Raw genomic sequence first — 17216 nt, forward strand, 5'->3', positions numbered from 1 at the left:
GTTGTAAGCCCAGGTGAATGTCCATCAGGAGAAGAGTAGTAAATCCGAGTTACCCTGATTTAACTTAAAGCCACAAGATCAGAGTCGCCCCATCGTGTTCAAGTGGAAATAACCTCTAGATAGTTCTTGTCTCTATAAAACTTATCTAAATCCGCGAAAGTTCACTTAGAGTTTGAATTTACTTCCTTGAAATAGAGAAGCAAAATACGCAGCCTGGGAAAGAACTAAAAAATACAAATAGAACTAAACCTTTTCCCTCACCTTGTATTGTGCATTCTCATACAACCATCACTTTGGTTACTGCGGCAATAATCAATCCAATGAGGCAGCGAACGCGCAGCCTTTGATCGCCCATCGTTTACTGATCGTAGCTGCACAAAATTTGTCTTGTCTACAAGATCTATCTCATGACTCAAGAGGACTCATTCTATTCAATTTTGTATCAGTTGTGAAAGTGAAGCAAAGGCAAACGGTTCGTCAATCGGGATTTCTACTTCATTCCGGTGTATAAGAGTCGTTCGATCTCTTTGAGTTGTTGGCCTCTACAACAACAACAACAACTAAGTAGATCATTATCTTCATCAACATCAGCAAACGGAGAATAACAATAATAAGAAAATAAATGCAATAAAAACAACAAATACAAAAAAGAATACTGAAAAGTGAAAACTCTGTTTTCAGTTGGAAAGTTATTTTTAAAAAATATATTTTTGGAATTTTAATTTCTTTCATGGCGGCCGCAATGCACGGTTTGCAATAGTCATGCTGAAGTGCTAACAGAAGTGTTTAAGAAATTCAAAGTGATTTTTCGTTTACATGTGTATTTGTTGTGTAAATTAAAAAAAAAAAAACATACTTATTGTGAAATTTTTGGATAAAAAAAAAATATATATTTTTTGAAATTATTTTTTGAGTGTGTTTAGTAATATTTATTTAACATTGAAAGTTCGCTTATAAAAGCGCGTAAAAGTTTATGTTGTAAAAAAAACAAAAAATGTTGACAACAACTAAGAATATTGCACAATGTTTGTGCTTAACATTGTTAATGAGTATGGTTGTGTTGGACCCCGCAAATGCACAATACGAACACTATGTGGACTCATTGGGCGCCGATGTATTCTATGAGCATCCAGAGGGTTCAACTCGATATTTGAATGATGGTGACAGCGAATATGTAGAATTGGATTTGGATAGGCCGATGCATTTCTATAGTGAAAAATATGATAAACTTTTTGTAAGTTTTTTATTGCGAAATATCTATAATTAATTTTTATAAATGTGTGTTCGTAAAGTGTTTTATGGGTTATAACTTGCATCCTAGGACTACACCATTTGCAGTTGTATTTTAGAATACTCAATTAGATAGTCAGGATTTAAGAAAACGGGGGTATTCCATAGTGATGGCTGGATCAATTTGACTCGACTTTGACTCTAATAACTTTAAACAATTTTTCTAAAACTAGTAATTATAGAAGTTTTCAAATTTTATCACCTTAACCCTTTTGTTACTTTAAGGTCATTTGGTGACCTTTCCTGCTTTGTTTTTCTGATATCTCTCGATAGGAGAAACATTGAAAAGCAAGATTTAGCCTCTTCCAATAACTGATAATAAACAAACCTACGTGGGCGCACCGCACCATAAGGTCATTCTGTGACCAGAGCTGTTGTTCTGAGCATAAAAAGAAATTATCGAATAAAAAATAATCAAAAAATGATAGTGGTTGGATTCCATAGATCTTTTAGAACATTTAGGCGAAGTTTTTTTCCAATTAGTGATACGCGGATATTTTTTCCCTAAGGATTTATGGAGACCTATGTTTTGTATGCCGATTTCAAATGATAACTGCTTAGGGAGTGGTATTATAATATGGAAAGCTTTTCATTGCGTAATACACTCTGAAGTTATGTCAGATCACTTCCAAGAGGCGACCCCGCTTAAAAAACATGTTTGAAAGTGTGTTGATGATAATTCTTCCATTGGCTGAACTAAGCAACTTCGGTATGGTCTGCCGGCATACTACGTATATACCACGTCCACCCTATCGCAAGAATACCGATACCAATAAATCTCACCAACTGCATCAGAAATTATCAAAGTTTTTACCGATAAGCATTGCGAATAGAAACAAGAAAAAAGTATGTGAATATTACACAATACTGTCTTGAGATTATAAACCTTTAAACCGATATACATAGAAAACATAGGGCTGGTCATTTCGAGACCTTAACAACACGTGTGCAAGTTTTTCTTAACGTAACAGAAGGGTCAAGGGAAATATTTATTTGACACAAATGATAATGAAATATACAACGTAAAAAAATTACTACTTTCTAAGAGTGATGGGTGGGACTAAGTGATGGGTACTACTACGGCTGTCCAATTTTAGACAAACTATAAAAGTTTTTTCAAAATTGGCTAAGCCATCCAATTTATACCCTAAAGTTACTTGTATGTATTACAAAGAAAACAAGTAACAGCGGCGCTGTCTTCGGCTGTGCCGAAGGCTTCATACCTTTCATGAATGGGGCTGAACAATCTTATCCCATTCGTAATATAAAAAAATATGTAGGTATTTCGTGTGAGGATGCAAAGTTTCACGTTTTTTGTGGGTTGCATGAAATAGCTATGACAATGAATCACTTATCTGAACAATATATAACGTAATCCTAAGTATTTGTGAAATTTGAAGGTTCGAGCTGTGAAAATGGGGCAGAAATAACGAAAAGTTTCTTATCTGAACAATCGCTTGTATAAGATATATACTATATATATCACCGATCTCTACAATTTTTCCAGACAACATTATGTGCCATATACGAAAGCATATGGTGAGGTTTGAAGCTTTAATCCGAAAATTGAGGGATTAGTTTGCATACAAACAGACAGACGGACATGGCTAAATATACTGAGCTATTCATCCTGATGAAAGCGTCGATTGGATTTTAGGAAAATTAATTGGTTTTAAGAAATCATTAATTGGATTTTAGTAGAGGGAGTTGCATTTTAAAAACGCAATTTGGTTTTAAGAAAGTATAAATTTGTTTTTAGAAAACGTTGAAAACATCAAACTTACCTTTTCTGAAATCCAATTGACTTTTTCTAAAATCCAATTCGTGTTTTTTTTAATTTAATCTGAAATAGATGAGAACATGCAATTGGATTTAAGACTGCGTGAATACACTTAATGAGGACAAGACGGAGTACTTGCTGTCGTCCAAGAAAGAATCGGCTCATTCGCGCCTTGGCAGCCGCGTCACAGTTGATGGATATAAATTCGAGACTGTGAAGGATTTCGGCTCTTTGGGAGGCAGCATTAACAGCAAAAACAATGTAAGCTTAGAAATAAAACGGAGAATAACACTTGCCAACAAATGTCACTTTGGACTGAGTAAGCAATTGAAAAGTAAAGTCCTCTCTCTAGGAACAAAAATCACGCTCTACAAGTCGCTCATCATTCCTGTCCTGAGGTATGGCTCGGAATCATGAACGGTGTCGAGGGAGGATGAGATGGTTATGGAAGGGTTCGAAAAAAAAGTTTTTCCGAAGATTTATGGTCTTGTCCATGATGTCGACGGCGATTATGGAATGAGGTATAATGATGTACGCGCTTTACGCAGATATGAAGATAGTGTAACGAATAAATATCCAAGGCTTCGCTGGTTAGATCAAGTTATGCGAATGAACGAGGACACTCCGGCCAACAAAGTATTTCAGTCGACACGGCAGATTGGAAGCAGAGGAAGGGGGAGACCTCCACTGAGTTGGGAGAGGCAGGTGGAGGAAGACTTGACATCCCTTGGTGTTCCCAATTGGCGTAATTTATAGCGAAACAGGGATAGCTGGTCTGACTTGTTACGAAACGGCCAAAATCGCTTAGGTGGTTAAGCGCTAATTAATGAAGATGATGAATATACCAAATTTTTTTTAGGTTTTCTAAAATTAAAATAAGATTTCCTAAAATCCATTTGGTTTTTCTAAAACCCAATTCACGTTTTCTTAGATCCTATTGACAACTCTAAAATCCAAATGACGTCTTCGAATTTCCAATTCACAATTTTAAATTTCAACTGACGGTTTCGAAAGTCCAACTGACTATTCTTGAACACAATTAAATCATTTTGAAATGATGTAGCAATTCATGTTTAGAAAACAACAATTAAGTTCAAAATTTAAAAAAAACTAAGTCACGCTCAGTCGTCAATAAAAAAGCATTATATGGAAATTAGAACAGTCCATATAATAATCGTAAATGGGAAAGATTCAACTGAAAATACGATAGCATCATTTGTGATTCAGAATACTCTGTTATAAATGATAGATCGGAATTTGAAATTGAGATCAGTCAGTTGTACATTTGAACATGCGAAACGGTATGTTGTGAATGCAAAATGCTTTCACTTAGTGTTCCCCTCGCTGCATCCAGTGGTATGCCTATCACTCAGAGAATATTTCAGCCATGAAAAGTTTCTCAGCGAAAATTCATCTCATTGCAGATGTTGTTCGGAGTGGGCACAAAACATGTTGACCTGGCCCATCAATTTGTGGGAAAAGATAAAACAAGCTCGACCTAAATCTCCTCGTATCAAGTATTTTTATACTCAGCTGAGCAGAGCTCACAGAGTATATTAAATTTGTTCGCATAATGGTAATCCGTAACAGCACAAACTAATCGAGATAGATATAGACTTCTATATATCAAAATGATCTGGGCGAAAAAAGAAATTTATATAGCCATGTCCGTCCGTCCGTCCGTCCGTAAACACGACAACTTGAGTCAATTTTGAGGTATCTTGATGAAATTGGGTTAGTAGGTTCCTGGGCACTCAGCTCAGATCGCTATTTTAAATGAACGAAATTGGACTATAACCACGCCCACTTTTTCGATATCGAAAATTTCGAAAAACCCAAAAAGTGCGATAATTGATTACCAAAGACAGATAAAGTGATGAAGCTTGGTAGGTGGGTTGGCCATATGACGTAGAATAGAAAACTTTTAAAATTTTGGACTATGGGCGTGGCACCGCCCACTTTTGAAAGAAGGTAATTTGAAAGTTTTGCAAGCCGTAATTTGGCAGTCGTTGAATATCGTTACTCCCATTCCTATATGTGTGCTAAATAAAAATTAGCAAAATCGGAAGACGAACACGCCCATTCTTTAAAAAAAATTTTTTAAGTAAAATTTTGATTAAAATTTAATATCTTTACAGTATATAAGTAAACTATGTCAACATTCAACAAAATACAAAAATAAAAGAAAATTCCAAAATGGGCGTGGCTCCGCCCTTTTTCTTTAATTTGTCTAGAATACTTTTAATGCCATAAATCGAACAAAAATTAACCAATCCTTGTGAAGGGGCATAGATTCTATGGCGGTAACTGTTTTCTGTGAAAATGGGCGAAATCGGTTGAAGCCACGCCCATTTTTTATACATAGTCGACCGTCTGTCCTTCCGCTCGGCCCTTAACACGATAACTTGAGCAAATATCGATATATCTTTACTAAACTTTGTTCACGTATTTATCTGAACTTACTTTACTTTGGTATAAAAAATGGCCGAAAGCCAACTATGACCATGCCCACTTTTTCGATATCGAAAATTACGAAAAATGAAAAAAAAAACGCCTTCACATATACAACTAAGGGCCACTGTCTTTTAAAACCCTCATTAATACATTTAATTTGATACCCATATCGTACAAATACATTCTAGAGTCACCCCTGGTCCACCTTTATGGCTATATCTCGAAAAGGCGTCCACCTATAGAACTAAGGCCTACTCCCTTTTAAAATGCTCACTAACACCTTTCATTTGATACCCATATCGTACAAACACATTCTAGAGTCACCCCTGGCCCACCTTTATGACGATAGCACGAAAAGGCGTCCACCTATAGACCTAAGGCCCACTCCCTTTTAAAATGCTCACTAACACCTTTCATTTGATACCCAAATCGTACAAACACATTCTAGAGTTACCCCTGGTCCACCTTTATGGCGATATCTCGAAAAAGCGTCCACCTATAGAACTATGGCCCACTCCCTTTTAAAATACTCTTTAATACCTCCCATTTGATAGCCATGTCATACAAACACATTCCAGGGTTACCCTAGATTCATTTTCCTACATGGTGATTTTCCCTTATTTTGTCTCCAAAGCTCTCAGCTGAGTATGTAATGTTCGGTTACACCCGAACTTAGCCTTCCTTACTTGTTTTAGCTTACGATGCGTAGCACACTATCTCTCTGTAACTATTCATGATAGAAAATTGAAATTTGGCAGAAGTCATATCCTTGTTGTCAAAAAAACAGTAAATATAAAATCAAGAAATTTTATTTAATAATAAACTTTTGGTTGAAATATCTACATTGGCATATCACAGTGTAGAAATTACACAATTGCTGGTATTTAATATTTAGGGATTATTTTGGACATGAACTTGTCCTGAAGACCCAATATTTAAGATAGGGCCAGGAAGGCCGCCGTTGCCTTATACTGGTCCATGGGGGCTATGGGCAAGAGAGGGGGGCTTTGGCAAAGAGTAGTACACTGGTTATATGAGATGGTAGTCACAAATATTCTGCTCTATGGGGTGCTGGTCAGAGGGAATGCACTGGATAGAGCGAGCACCGCCAAAATATTAGTGTCAGTGCTGATTTGTATCAGCGGCGCTCTCAGAACAATACATTTCTTGGCATTGCATGTCATGCTGAGCATACATCCAGTAGATATTGCGGAAAAGGCGGCCACGGCCGGATCGTTGGTCACGCTTCGTTATATGGGTTATGACCTTTCTGACTTCGGGCACTCTAGCCTTCCTACCAAGTTCGACTTTATCCTTGACAGGACGAACTAATGTGTGTGCCGATAACTGCTCCCTGTGCAACCTTCAGCTCAGTCATTCCCTCGAGAGAGGAAGGGGACGGGGTCGGAAAAGTTGGTGGAGGGGGGGGCGTTCTTTGTCAAGAGCTGAATGTAAGCCGCTAAGGATGAGGTGGATGAATTGCTATCCAGTGCTACTACAGTTAGGGAATTTAACATCTACTCTGATAGCCAAGTGGCTATCAAGCCCTTGAGCTAAACTATAGTGCGGTCAAGGGTGGTATGGGAGTGCCTGACCTAGCTTGCGATTGCATCGAACTATTTTATGATTACGATTATCTGGGTCCCGGGTCGTAGTGATAATCTGGGCAACTGTCAAGCAGATCTCTTAGCCCGCATCGGTACAATTGAACCGGATAAAGACGGCTATAGGGATTGCGGAATTCCCTTGGCCACCTGTGGTCTGCTTCTGCATGGGTAGGCCTTGAGTCAGCTCTATTAGCGTTGGGTGGACACCACCTCTTGCAAGGTAGCAAAATTCTTCTGTTCGGAAGTGAATGGCAGGAGGTCTGCCGAAATGATTGAGTTCACTAAGGCTATCTACTAATGGTCATTGGAGTCTTGACAGGATACTGTCCAATGGCAATTAATGTGGTACGTCTCAATATACTGGAAACCCCATCCTGCTGCAGCTCTATGGAAGATGATGTGGTGGAATCATTGAAACACTTTATGCTTGATTGCACAGCTTTTGACATACTCACGGAGGCGGCTACCACCTATCCTAACCTAACCTAGCCTTGTTAAAACATATTTATAGCTATGGCTTATTGGAACAAGCAGGGCCCATAGTCTATTTGCCATGATAGAATACATTCGCATTGATGTGCTATGCATTCAAATTGAAAAACCCACACGTTCTCATACGACACAATTAATCACAATATACAAGCATAAAAAATATTTTATATGCAGCGGTAAACAAGTCAACAAATGAATTTCTTTTAATTTGGCGCTGCTAATGTGATACACAAAAAATTATTACAGCCACTTAAATTGCGAAATTATCGCGCCTAAAAAACATCATAATTTTCAAAAGTGGACAGAACGCAGGTTTTTGGCTAACGGCCAGCGATGACATCTATACATTTTAAGTATAAAAATAATTTTTATATTTCTTTTGGCATATGCGATCAATAAATATTGTAGATAATGGCACAATCATCCTGCGAGACACATAAAGCTAAAATGCGAGCCGTTAGCAACTACGTCAAGCTCTTAATTTATCTATCTTCGTACTTTCGTGTGTCTTTACGTGAGTACGTTTTCATTTTCAAATGCGGGGAAATCTTTTGGTTTATGAATGTGTCGTTGAAAAAGAAAATTTGGCGCCAAACATTTCATGGTTTGTTGAGTTAGATGCAGTAATTTCTGTCATCAAAGAAAAATGTCAGCCACATCACTGTTGAAATGGAATTATTACCTAACTACCTTACCTTCTTATTGGCGCTTAACCGTTAAAATGGTTATGGCCGTCCAACAAGGCACGCCAGTCGTTTCTTCGCTCTGCCAACTGGCGCCAATTGGTAATATTTATTACCATTATCATAAATTGGCGTCCAACTGTCTGGGCGATTATGGTCATCACGCAGGAAGCCACAATCCATGCTTTCCAATAACTGACACCTCTGCCACCTGCTTCTCACTTACTCAATTAAGGTCTCCTCTTCCGCTATTGCTTGATACCCTATGTTCAAGTTTGAGTAAAGTTCATCATGAATCCTTTGATACAATACAATACCAAATTTTCACAGAGCTTATGACGAGCTATAAAGACCAATGATATCAAAATATTCAGCATACACCAGAATTTTATCGGCCTAAACACCCGCGTCGTTAGTTCTGCTTACTACAAACTGGAAAAAGAAGCGGTAAGGATGGGTTTGATGGTGCAAGATAACAAAACGAAGTACCTGCTGTCATCGAACAAAGAATCAGCGCATATGTGCCTTGGCAACCACGCTACTGTTGGCAGCCATAATTTCGAAATAGTAAAAGACTTCGTTTTTTTGGGAACCAGCATTAATACTAACAACAACATCAGCATCCGTCCTGCTATATGGTGCAGAAGCATGGACCATGACAACATCAAATGAAGTGGCTCTGGGAGTGTTCGAGAGAAAAGTTCTTCGAAATATTTATGGACCTCTACGCATTGGCGATGGCGAATAACGAAGAAGATTTAACGATGAACTGTACGAACTTTACGCAGACATCAACATAGTCCAGCGAATTAAAATTCAGCGGCTGCGCTGGCTAGGCCATGAAAGATGATACTCCGGCTAAGAAAGTGTCTCTATCGGAACCCGCCTATGGAAGCAGAGGGAGAGGGCGGCCCCCACTACGTTGGAGGGAACAGGTGTAAAACGATTTAAACTTACTCGATGTGACCAATTGGCGCCAGTTGGCAAAGAGAAAAGCGACTGGCGCGCGTTGTTGGACGGTCATATCCGTTTAACAGTTAAGCACCAATTAAGTAAGTAAGCAACACCAGAAATTGTATTCTTATTTTATTAAAGCACCATCGCGGTTTGGATGTGCTACTAAAACTATTTCCTCAAGCATCAGGTTATACAAACTGTATGATAGAAAGCCATTTTGTTTGAAACATGGTTTGATTGCGAATGAGTTATAGAGGTCCTTCCCAACCTTGCGCAGCTGATGCTGTTACTTAACGTTAATTGCTAAATCTATATAAGCTTTGCAGCTGTGATCTCGATTCCATACCAGAATTGTGCTCTCATTGCATATGCGAAAGGGCAATCCTTCTCAATTTTTGGAAACCCCTGCTTTGCAGGAAACTTAAACTCAAACATAAGAATGGTGTGTGTCGGTTCTCTTATCGTGGGTCTTCTCAAGAATTTGAAGTATCGTGTAGTTCTGATTGATGTTAGATTTAATAAGTATGAAGCGCACTGATATAGTTTAATCAGTTTGTCGACACATTGAGTTCAAGTCTTGCGTGAATTGCAGGTTAGAATTTTTTGTGAACATAATTTCAGAATAGAAATTCAGGGTAGACTCACTTTTACAAGTGAGTGCAAATTTGGACTGACTAAGCAATTGCACAGTTAAGTTCTCTCTTGACCAATAAATGCCATCCTTTCGCTGGCAACTCTCGTGAAGTCTTCTGAAATATTCGACAGAAAAGTTTCCCTTTGTATGAGCAGCGAGTATTAAAAGGGATTTAATTATGAGCTGTTCGAGAATATATATCAATGCCGTATGTACCCGAATTCAATTCGCACTGTGTAACAGCAATTTTGGGGGCGCAGTAGTTTTAACTCGGAATGAAACATCCCGTCTTATATAGTAAAACCACGAGATCGTTTTCCATTATTTGCACATCATTCCTTGCTATGGTCATTTTAAATTTGCAATATTTTTCACAGTAATATTCGAATAAGTGCAAAATTTTTAAAATACGTATTGGATCGAGAGTTTTGTGAAATGATAAAATGAAAAAAATCATTAATCTGTATATATAAAAAGAAGTGTACATTTTGATTGTCACTCCATAACTCGAGATAGAAAGATTGCCATGAAATTTTTAGGAAATATACAGGAAGGAGAGATGATGGTTACTTGATTTTGAAATCCCAAATCGGTTTAGCCATTCTTGAGTTATGATTTTTTTTTAGAAAAAATTCAAATATGTATATAAAAGAAAGTGGTGTTAGTTACACTACGCATAACTCAAGAACGGATGAACCGATTTGAATGAAAATTGGTGGAGAGGTAGCTCAGAACCAGGGAACGGACATGGGATACTTTCTATCCCGTTCTGGCTAGGGTCTTGAGATCAAAACGTGGACCTGGGTAATCCTGGGATATGTTTGTAGAGTATGGGTGTCAAATGGAAGCTGAGTACTTTGATACTGGGTATTTTTCGTACCCCTGGGTGACTAGGCTCTCGAGAAATAGGCCAAAACGTGAACCGGGTACCCCTAGAATGTGTTTATACAATATGGATATCAAATGAAATCTGTTGATGAGTGCTTTAGTACAGGCTAGTTTTCATACCTATTGGTGACTAGGGTCTCGAGATATAGGCCAAAACGTCGACCCGGATACACCTAGAATGTGTTTTTACATTATGGGTATCAAATTGAAGCTGTTGATGTTTGCTTTAGTACAGAGTAAATTTTACACCGCTGGGTGACTAGGGTCTCGAGATATAGGCCAAAACATGGACCCGGATACCCCTAGAATGTGTGTGTATTATGGATATCAAATAAAAGTTGTTGCTGAGAGCTTTTAAGTAATTTTCATTGTGATATTCGATTTAGTCACATCAACCTGGCAAAACTGATAAATATGCATGCGAAGCCGAAATAAAGACATGAATTAATAATACCCACATACCTATTTACATACGTCCTATTCGATTTGCCTGAAATTTGGTATATAAATTTGCCTATATTAGTATTTACGATGCTTTTTTCCGGGAAGTAGACCAGAGACGGACTGGGACTGTGATTAGGACTAGGACTGGGACTGAGGCTGAGACTGAGACTCGGAGTGGGACTGGGACTGAGACTCGGAATGGGACTGGAACAAAATACATACCACCAAGAATGAGAAAAACTTGAGAGAAGAGAAAAGAGAGAAGGAAAAGACTGAGAAAGAGATAGAATGAAACAAAGATGGTGATAGATGAAGCGAAAAATACGGAGAAAGGAGTGAATACAAAGATTAGGAAAAAGTGTAGAGGGGCGAGGGCAGAGTTAGACGGAAAAAGCTTATTAAAATGTATGCAGATAGACCAAAAATTTAGAGCACAACAACGTCTGCCGGTTCTGCTAGTTGAATATATTTTTTTATGTTTTAATTTCAGTCAGCACAAAATAGACCAACAGAAAAAAAATTTAAAGTGAAATTTGACCAAAGCTTGCCAACCGACTATGATTTTTAACTATATCCATCTAAGTAGGTCTGTCGTCCGCAGTAGAATGCATTATACCACCAAACTATAATCCCCAAATTCAGAGGGTCTTCTCCCAGTATCATTTTTTGTACCCCGGCTCTTTAAAACACGGCGTGAGTGCTAAGTACTCGCGATCCTCGTTGCAAATGCAGATGTGCGCCTAGAAAAGTAATGTATTTGAATTAACTAGTGCTGGCTCAGGTGTTTGACGATAAACCTCAACAGAGATTACTTTGCCAGAAATATGTAATTCGGGCTTTTTTGAGAGCTTAGTAAGTAACAATCGATATCGAAAAGTTATTATTTTATTATCGGCTTATTGTCGAAAATGGATTATTGTTATCCAGTTATTGTTGTCCAGTTATCGGTTTGTTATCGCTTTGTTGTCCCTTTGCCATTGGCTTCTTTTTGGTAATCGATTTTATATTAAAATTTTATTGGTATCAATTTCATAGCTAACCGTTGAGTCATCGATAACAAATAGATAGCACACCCATAAATAATGGTGTGCTACACCAAAATAAGTCGATAACTTTTCGATATCAAATCGATAACTTTATTTGATAACAAATCAATAACTCTTCGATAAAAAATCGGTAACTTTTCGATAACAATCCAAAAATTTTTGATAATATATCGATAACTTTTCGGATAATTCTTTTCCATAATAATTCGATACCTTTCCGATAACCAAATAAAGGCTCGTCGATAAAAAGTCGATAACTCAACGACAGCCTTTCGAAAATAAATGGATAATTTATCTACACCGCCGTCCATAGCAAAAATCAAGTTAAGTGTAAAAAGTGAAATCAGAGAAAATTTAATATTTATTTGGAAAATTCAAGATTTTTCTAGTAAACATCAAATTTGAAAACTTGTTTTATCTTTGAAGGTGAACTTTAAATGATAATAATTGACTTTACTTAAAATTCATAAATGGCGGTACATGATTTTTTTGCCTTTTCGCTTTGGACGGCAGTATGCCTTGTCGATAACATACCTATAACAATCGATAACTCGTCTATAAGAAATGGATTAATCGCCCCTAACCCGTCGATGACAAACCGATCACCCAGCGGGTTAGGGGGTTAGAATATACTCGCGGTAGGTATGCCTGTCGTAAGAGCTGACTAAAATACCAAATTCAAGGGGTTGTGTAGCGCAACCTTTTCAGGTTGCCAGCGCAATGTATACATAGCTTCTCCAAACCCAATTGTCAACCTCACCTATCCGCGGCGAATCCTGTTTCATTAGCAGCGGAGACTCTGGCGACCCCGAACTCCTCATGGATCTAGGGGTGGGAGGGCGGGATGGCCAAGAAGGTCGCATGTGGTCATAACAAATCGTTCCCGAGATAGTCGGGCTTGGTACCGGAACGTACCGGATCTGAATCCGGCAAAGGACCATCAACTCGATAACACTCCCCAAGGCTTTCGGTGAGTGTCCTTATCGCTACAACAACAACAACAACCCATCGTGCGCAAACCGTTTCACTCGTATTAACTTTACCACGTACTTTGTTCCTACATTACATTACAGTGAAGTGACAACACTTATGCTTATATTCGATATTGCCCCGTACCAATCCCACACTATACGTCTACACTTACATTCAATATTCTCATATAGTTATATTACTTCTAAAGACAACGATTAATCTTGCACTAACCTTACGCTTCCATTCTGGATTCACCCATACCAAGTTCAATAAGACACTTACACATCAAAGGCTGTAAATTTCAATATCAACTGATTCAAATCAGAGAAAATGTGATTATAGGAATCAATTTGAGCCACATGGACTATTTATCAAGTACCTATCATATTTATAGAAATAAATAAAAACATATATACACACACGCAATTATAATCAGCAGAGTATATGTACATTAGGGTGAGTCGATTTGTATGGCTGAAAGTTAACTGATATCGCGCCATCGATTTTCCGATAGGATTTGGGCTCAGGAAAAAAAGTTCCAATACGCATACCCAAAAAAATAATTTTCGAGCCTGCGAAATTTCATTTTTTTGACTTTTTTTTTGCGATTTTGATTTTTAAGGTTTTTTCATGACCTACTAAAAAAATGTTCATATGTATATCCTGTCCGACCCAAAAATGTCCGCTAAAAATGTTGTCATTTTTTTAGCGTACATTTTTGGTTCGGGCAGGGTATACATGAAAATTTTACAATCAAATGAAAATTTTTTAGTAGGTCATGAAAAAAACCTTAAAAATCAAATTCGAAAAAAGTAAAAAAAAATGAAATTTCGCAGGCTCGAAAATTTTTTTCCGGTATGCGTAGTGGAACTTTTTTTCCTGAGCCCAAATCCTATCGAAAAATCGATGGCGCGATATCGGTTAATAAATCGACCCAGTCTAATGTACATATATAATAAGACTACCGATTTACTGAGGACTTAGCTAGCGAGGCGCTGCAAAAGTTGCTTTGCTTCATTTAGGCCTGTGTTCTATTTTCCACGACTTATTATTTGCATCATTGCAATAATATTATTAGTACTTACAAATAGGTTAATATTGTATGTTTGTAGCTTGTTTGCAATCAAAATTAATCGCTCGAAATTGTGTTATCATGTCAAATGTTTACAGATGTGACGACGATGGGTTGTTGTCACTTTTAGTGCTTTTATTACGTGGTCATTGCGTGCCAAATGAATGCAATTTTATAACAAACCTATGGTGCCATATGTTTACTTTTATCTAAGTATGTCCAATTTTTGAAGAATCACTCCTTTGAAGTAACTAAAGATAGAGACATGAGCATTTTTCTTCTCCTTCCTCTTCTGTCACCGCCCGTTGTCAATAGGAAGATTTATTGGATTGGAGTGTTTTCACTCATTGGCATACTTTTTTCTGGACGATTGATAAATTGTTATTCACCGAAGCATGTGTGAAGCTCGTGGAGCTCATTAAAACCCTGCAGTCAAACCAACTAGATGTATACTAGATGAATACTAGTTTGCCAAAAATCCCAACTAGTATGAGTTCTGTAATTTTTTCATATTAGCAACTGGTATTTTTAACATGGCGATGTCCTACGAAATATCAATTGCCAGTCTCTGCATCAGCATCATACCAATTGACAAACTAGTCATTATATACACCAACATCGTACCAGATGCCATACTAGTCAGCATACTCATCAGTGTCATACCAATTAACATACTAGTCAGCCTTTGCGCCAGCATTATACGAGATGGCGTATTAGTTATTATATATATCAATATCATACCAAGTGACATACTAGTTAGTGTATTCAACATCAACATACCAGTTGGCATACTACTCAGTCTGTGCATCATTGTAATACCAGTTGACATACTATTCGATATTTGCATCAGCATCCTAGTAGTTAATACACTAGTCCTAGTTGGGTTGAAAAATTACTTGAAAATTGATAAATTAGCTCAAATTCATTTTATTCATTATGTTTCATATATATAAAAAGTATATATATTAGACTGGGTCGATTTATCAACCGATATCGCGCCATTGATTTTTACAACAATTTTTTGAAAAAAAAAATAAATTGTTTTTTGGGTTTTAGGGAGTGTTTTGGTCGAAAAATTTACCCTTTCGAAAATTATTTTTTTGGGTATGCGTAGTGGAACTTTTTTTCTTGAGCCCAAGTCCTATCGAAAAATCGATGGCGCGATATTGGTTAACTTTCGTCCATACAAATCGACCCAAGTTAATATACATACATATATCACTTTAAAATTTATCACTTCAATACATTATATTTTGGAATAAATTTTGATAAAAACACGTACATATATATAAAACCTAAAAAGTAACGGAATAACACATGCCGATTTTGTGATCGATCAGCGGAGCCGGCGGACCATATCCTGTGACGCAATCTCAAGACACAGGGGTAAGTTTATGAGCTCACCATGGCCAGAACATTCCCACATTAAATCCCTCAAGCCAAGAGAACGGCTAGGGTTCATCAAGGAAGTCGGCTTAGATGATGTGTTGCGAAGGAGGTGAGGGCACAATAGACCAATGGTCGCAGTGCAATTTTCAGTAAATTATCTATCTAGCTAACGAAGAAGGACGAACCAGTCGTGGTTGACCACGTCAAAACAGGCCAAGCTGCACAAGCACCGTCCTATGATTAGTGTTAATGGAGTTCAGAATGGTGGTAGTGATATGCACTTTACGGAAGTCATGCTGATGGCTGGATAACCGAAGAATTTCATTTAGTTGAGGGAATCGTAATGGCTTCAAATTTTTTCGTTACTGACCAAAGGCATAATATCGTTAGGTACTGGCTGGGTTTCCGGTCTTTGGTAGTGGTTTTATCCTTACCATTCTCCATTATTCTGCCATGGCAAAGGCTTTTAACGCCAAGTAGAAAACATGTGCTAGGCTGCTGATGCTCTCATGGCCAAGGTGTTTTGGCATCGGCATAGGTTATCCGTCTGGGACTATTGATATGGAAGGCTTGGCGTTTTCGATATCTTCTTTAACCTCTGCTGAGATAACGGTGAGGGTCGACTCGTCATGCTTGTGTTTATGTGCCGTTGATTTGGACGATATCTAGCATTGTCAATTGAAGTATGGATTGCAAACTGGCACTCGCGCATTTCCTCGAGTCCGGCAGACGAAATTCTAGTCGAATAAATTATTCAATATTAACTACTATGAATAACCCCACAAAATTCTAGTCAATGAACTAGAATGTTTGCTGACTACTTTGGCTTTTGACTGCAGGGAATCTTCTTTGATGTATGTCATTAGCGCCGCGAAAATATTCTCAAGAAGTTTTCCCTCGAATACTCAAAGGTTAAGATGTTGTGGTTATTACGGCTACCAAAATACTCTGAAGGTTTATGGGAGAGCTGCAAGAGTAACAGCCGCTTTCTGAATATGAATCCAGCATCTTTAGGTACTTCCTAGACCCGGAATGATTTTATGAGACTACATCGAAAATTCAAGATGCGATAACTAAAAAGAGTCCCAGACAACTTAGTGCCGTAGTAATCCGAAGTTATGTGGACGACATCCTGAAGACGTTCCCGAAATGGTACTGAGGTCATGCCGAAATGAGCCATAAAAGCTGCTCTGTATTGCATTTAATTTCGAGAACAATTTCTGTATGAAAACAAATTGGACCCGACATAGTTTCTAAATAAACATCCAGATTCGAAATACAACTTAAAACTGACTCAAAAGATCCAGATAAGGCTGAGCAAATCTTCTCGTTGTTGAGTGTGTTGATATCGAGTTTAGCGCCATTGGAGCTGATACACTTTTTTTAGCAATAGCATAACGCTATGACATCAGTAGCGCTAGTCCCACCAGACTATAGGCAACAATTCAAGTCAATGGCGCAAAGATTTTTCTTACGAATTCTGTATTGTGAAAGGTGCTGGTTAACTA

General features: G+C 37.8%; 1 protein-coding gene across 1 annotated transcript in view; it reads left to right on the plus strand.

Annotated features, from left to right (window-relative positions):
* Nucleotides 1-436: 436 nt before the first annotated feature.
* Nucleotides 437-17216, plus strand: part of Ndg (Nidogen) — a 45002-nt gene continuing 28222 nt past the window's right edge. Inside the window, exon 1 of the mRNA XM_067776207.1 lies at nucleotides 437-1234. Within this exon, the coding sequence (XP_067632308.1) occupies nucleotides 995-1234 (240 nt within the window). The 5' untranslated portion in view covers nucleotides 437-994. The remainder of the gene's footprint in view (nucleotides 1235-17216) is intronic.

Source organism: Eurosta solidaginis, chromosome 3, assembly GCF_040869045.1.
Source record: "Eurosta solidaginis isolate ZX-2024a chromosome 3, ASM4086904v1, whole genome shotgun sequence".
Lineage (NCBI taxonomy): Eukaryota > Metazoa > Arthropoda > Insecta > Diptera > Tephritidae > Eurosta > Eurosta solidaginis.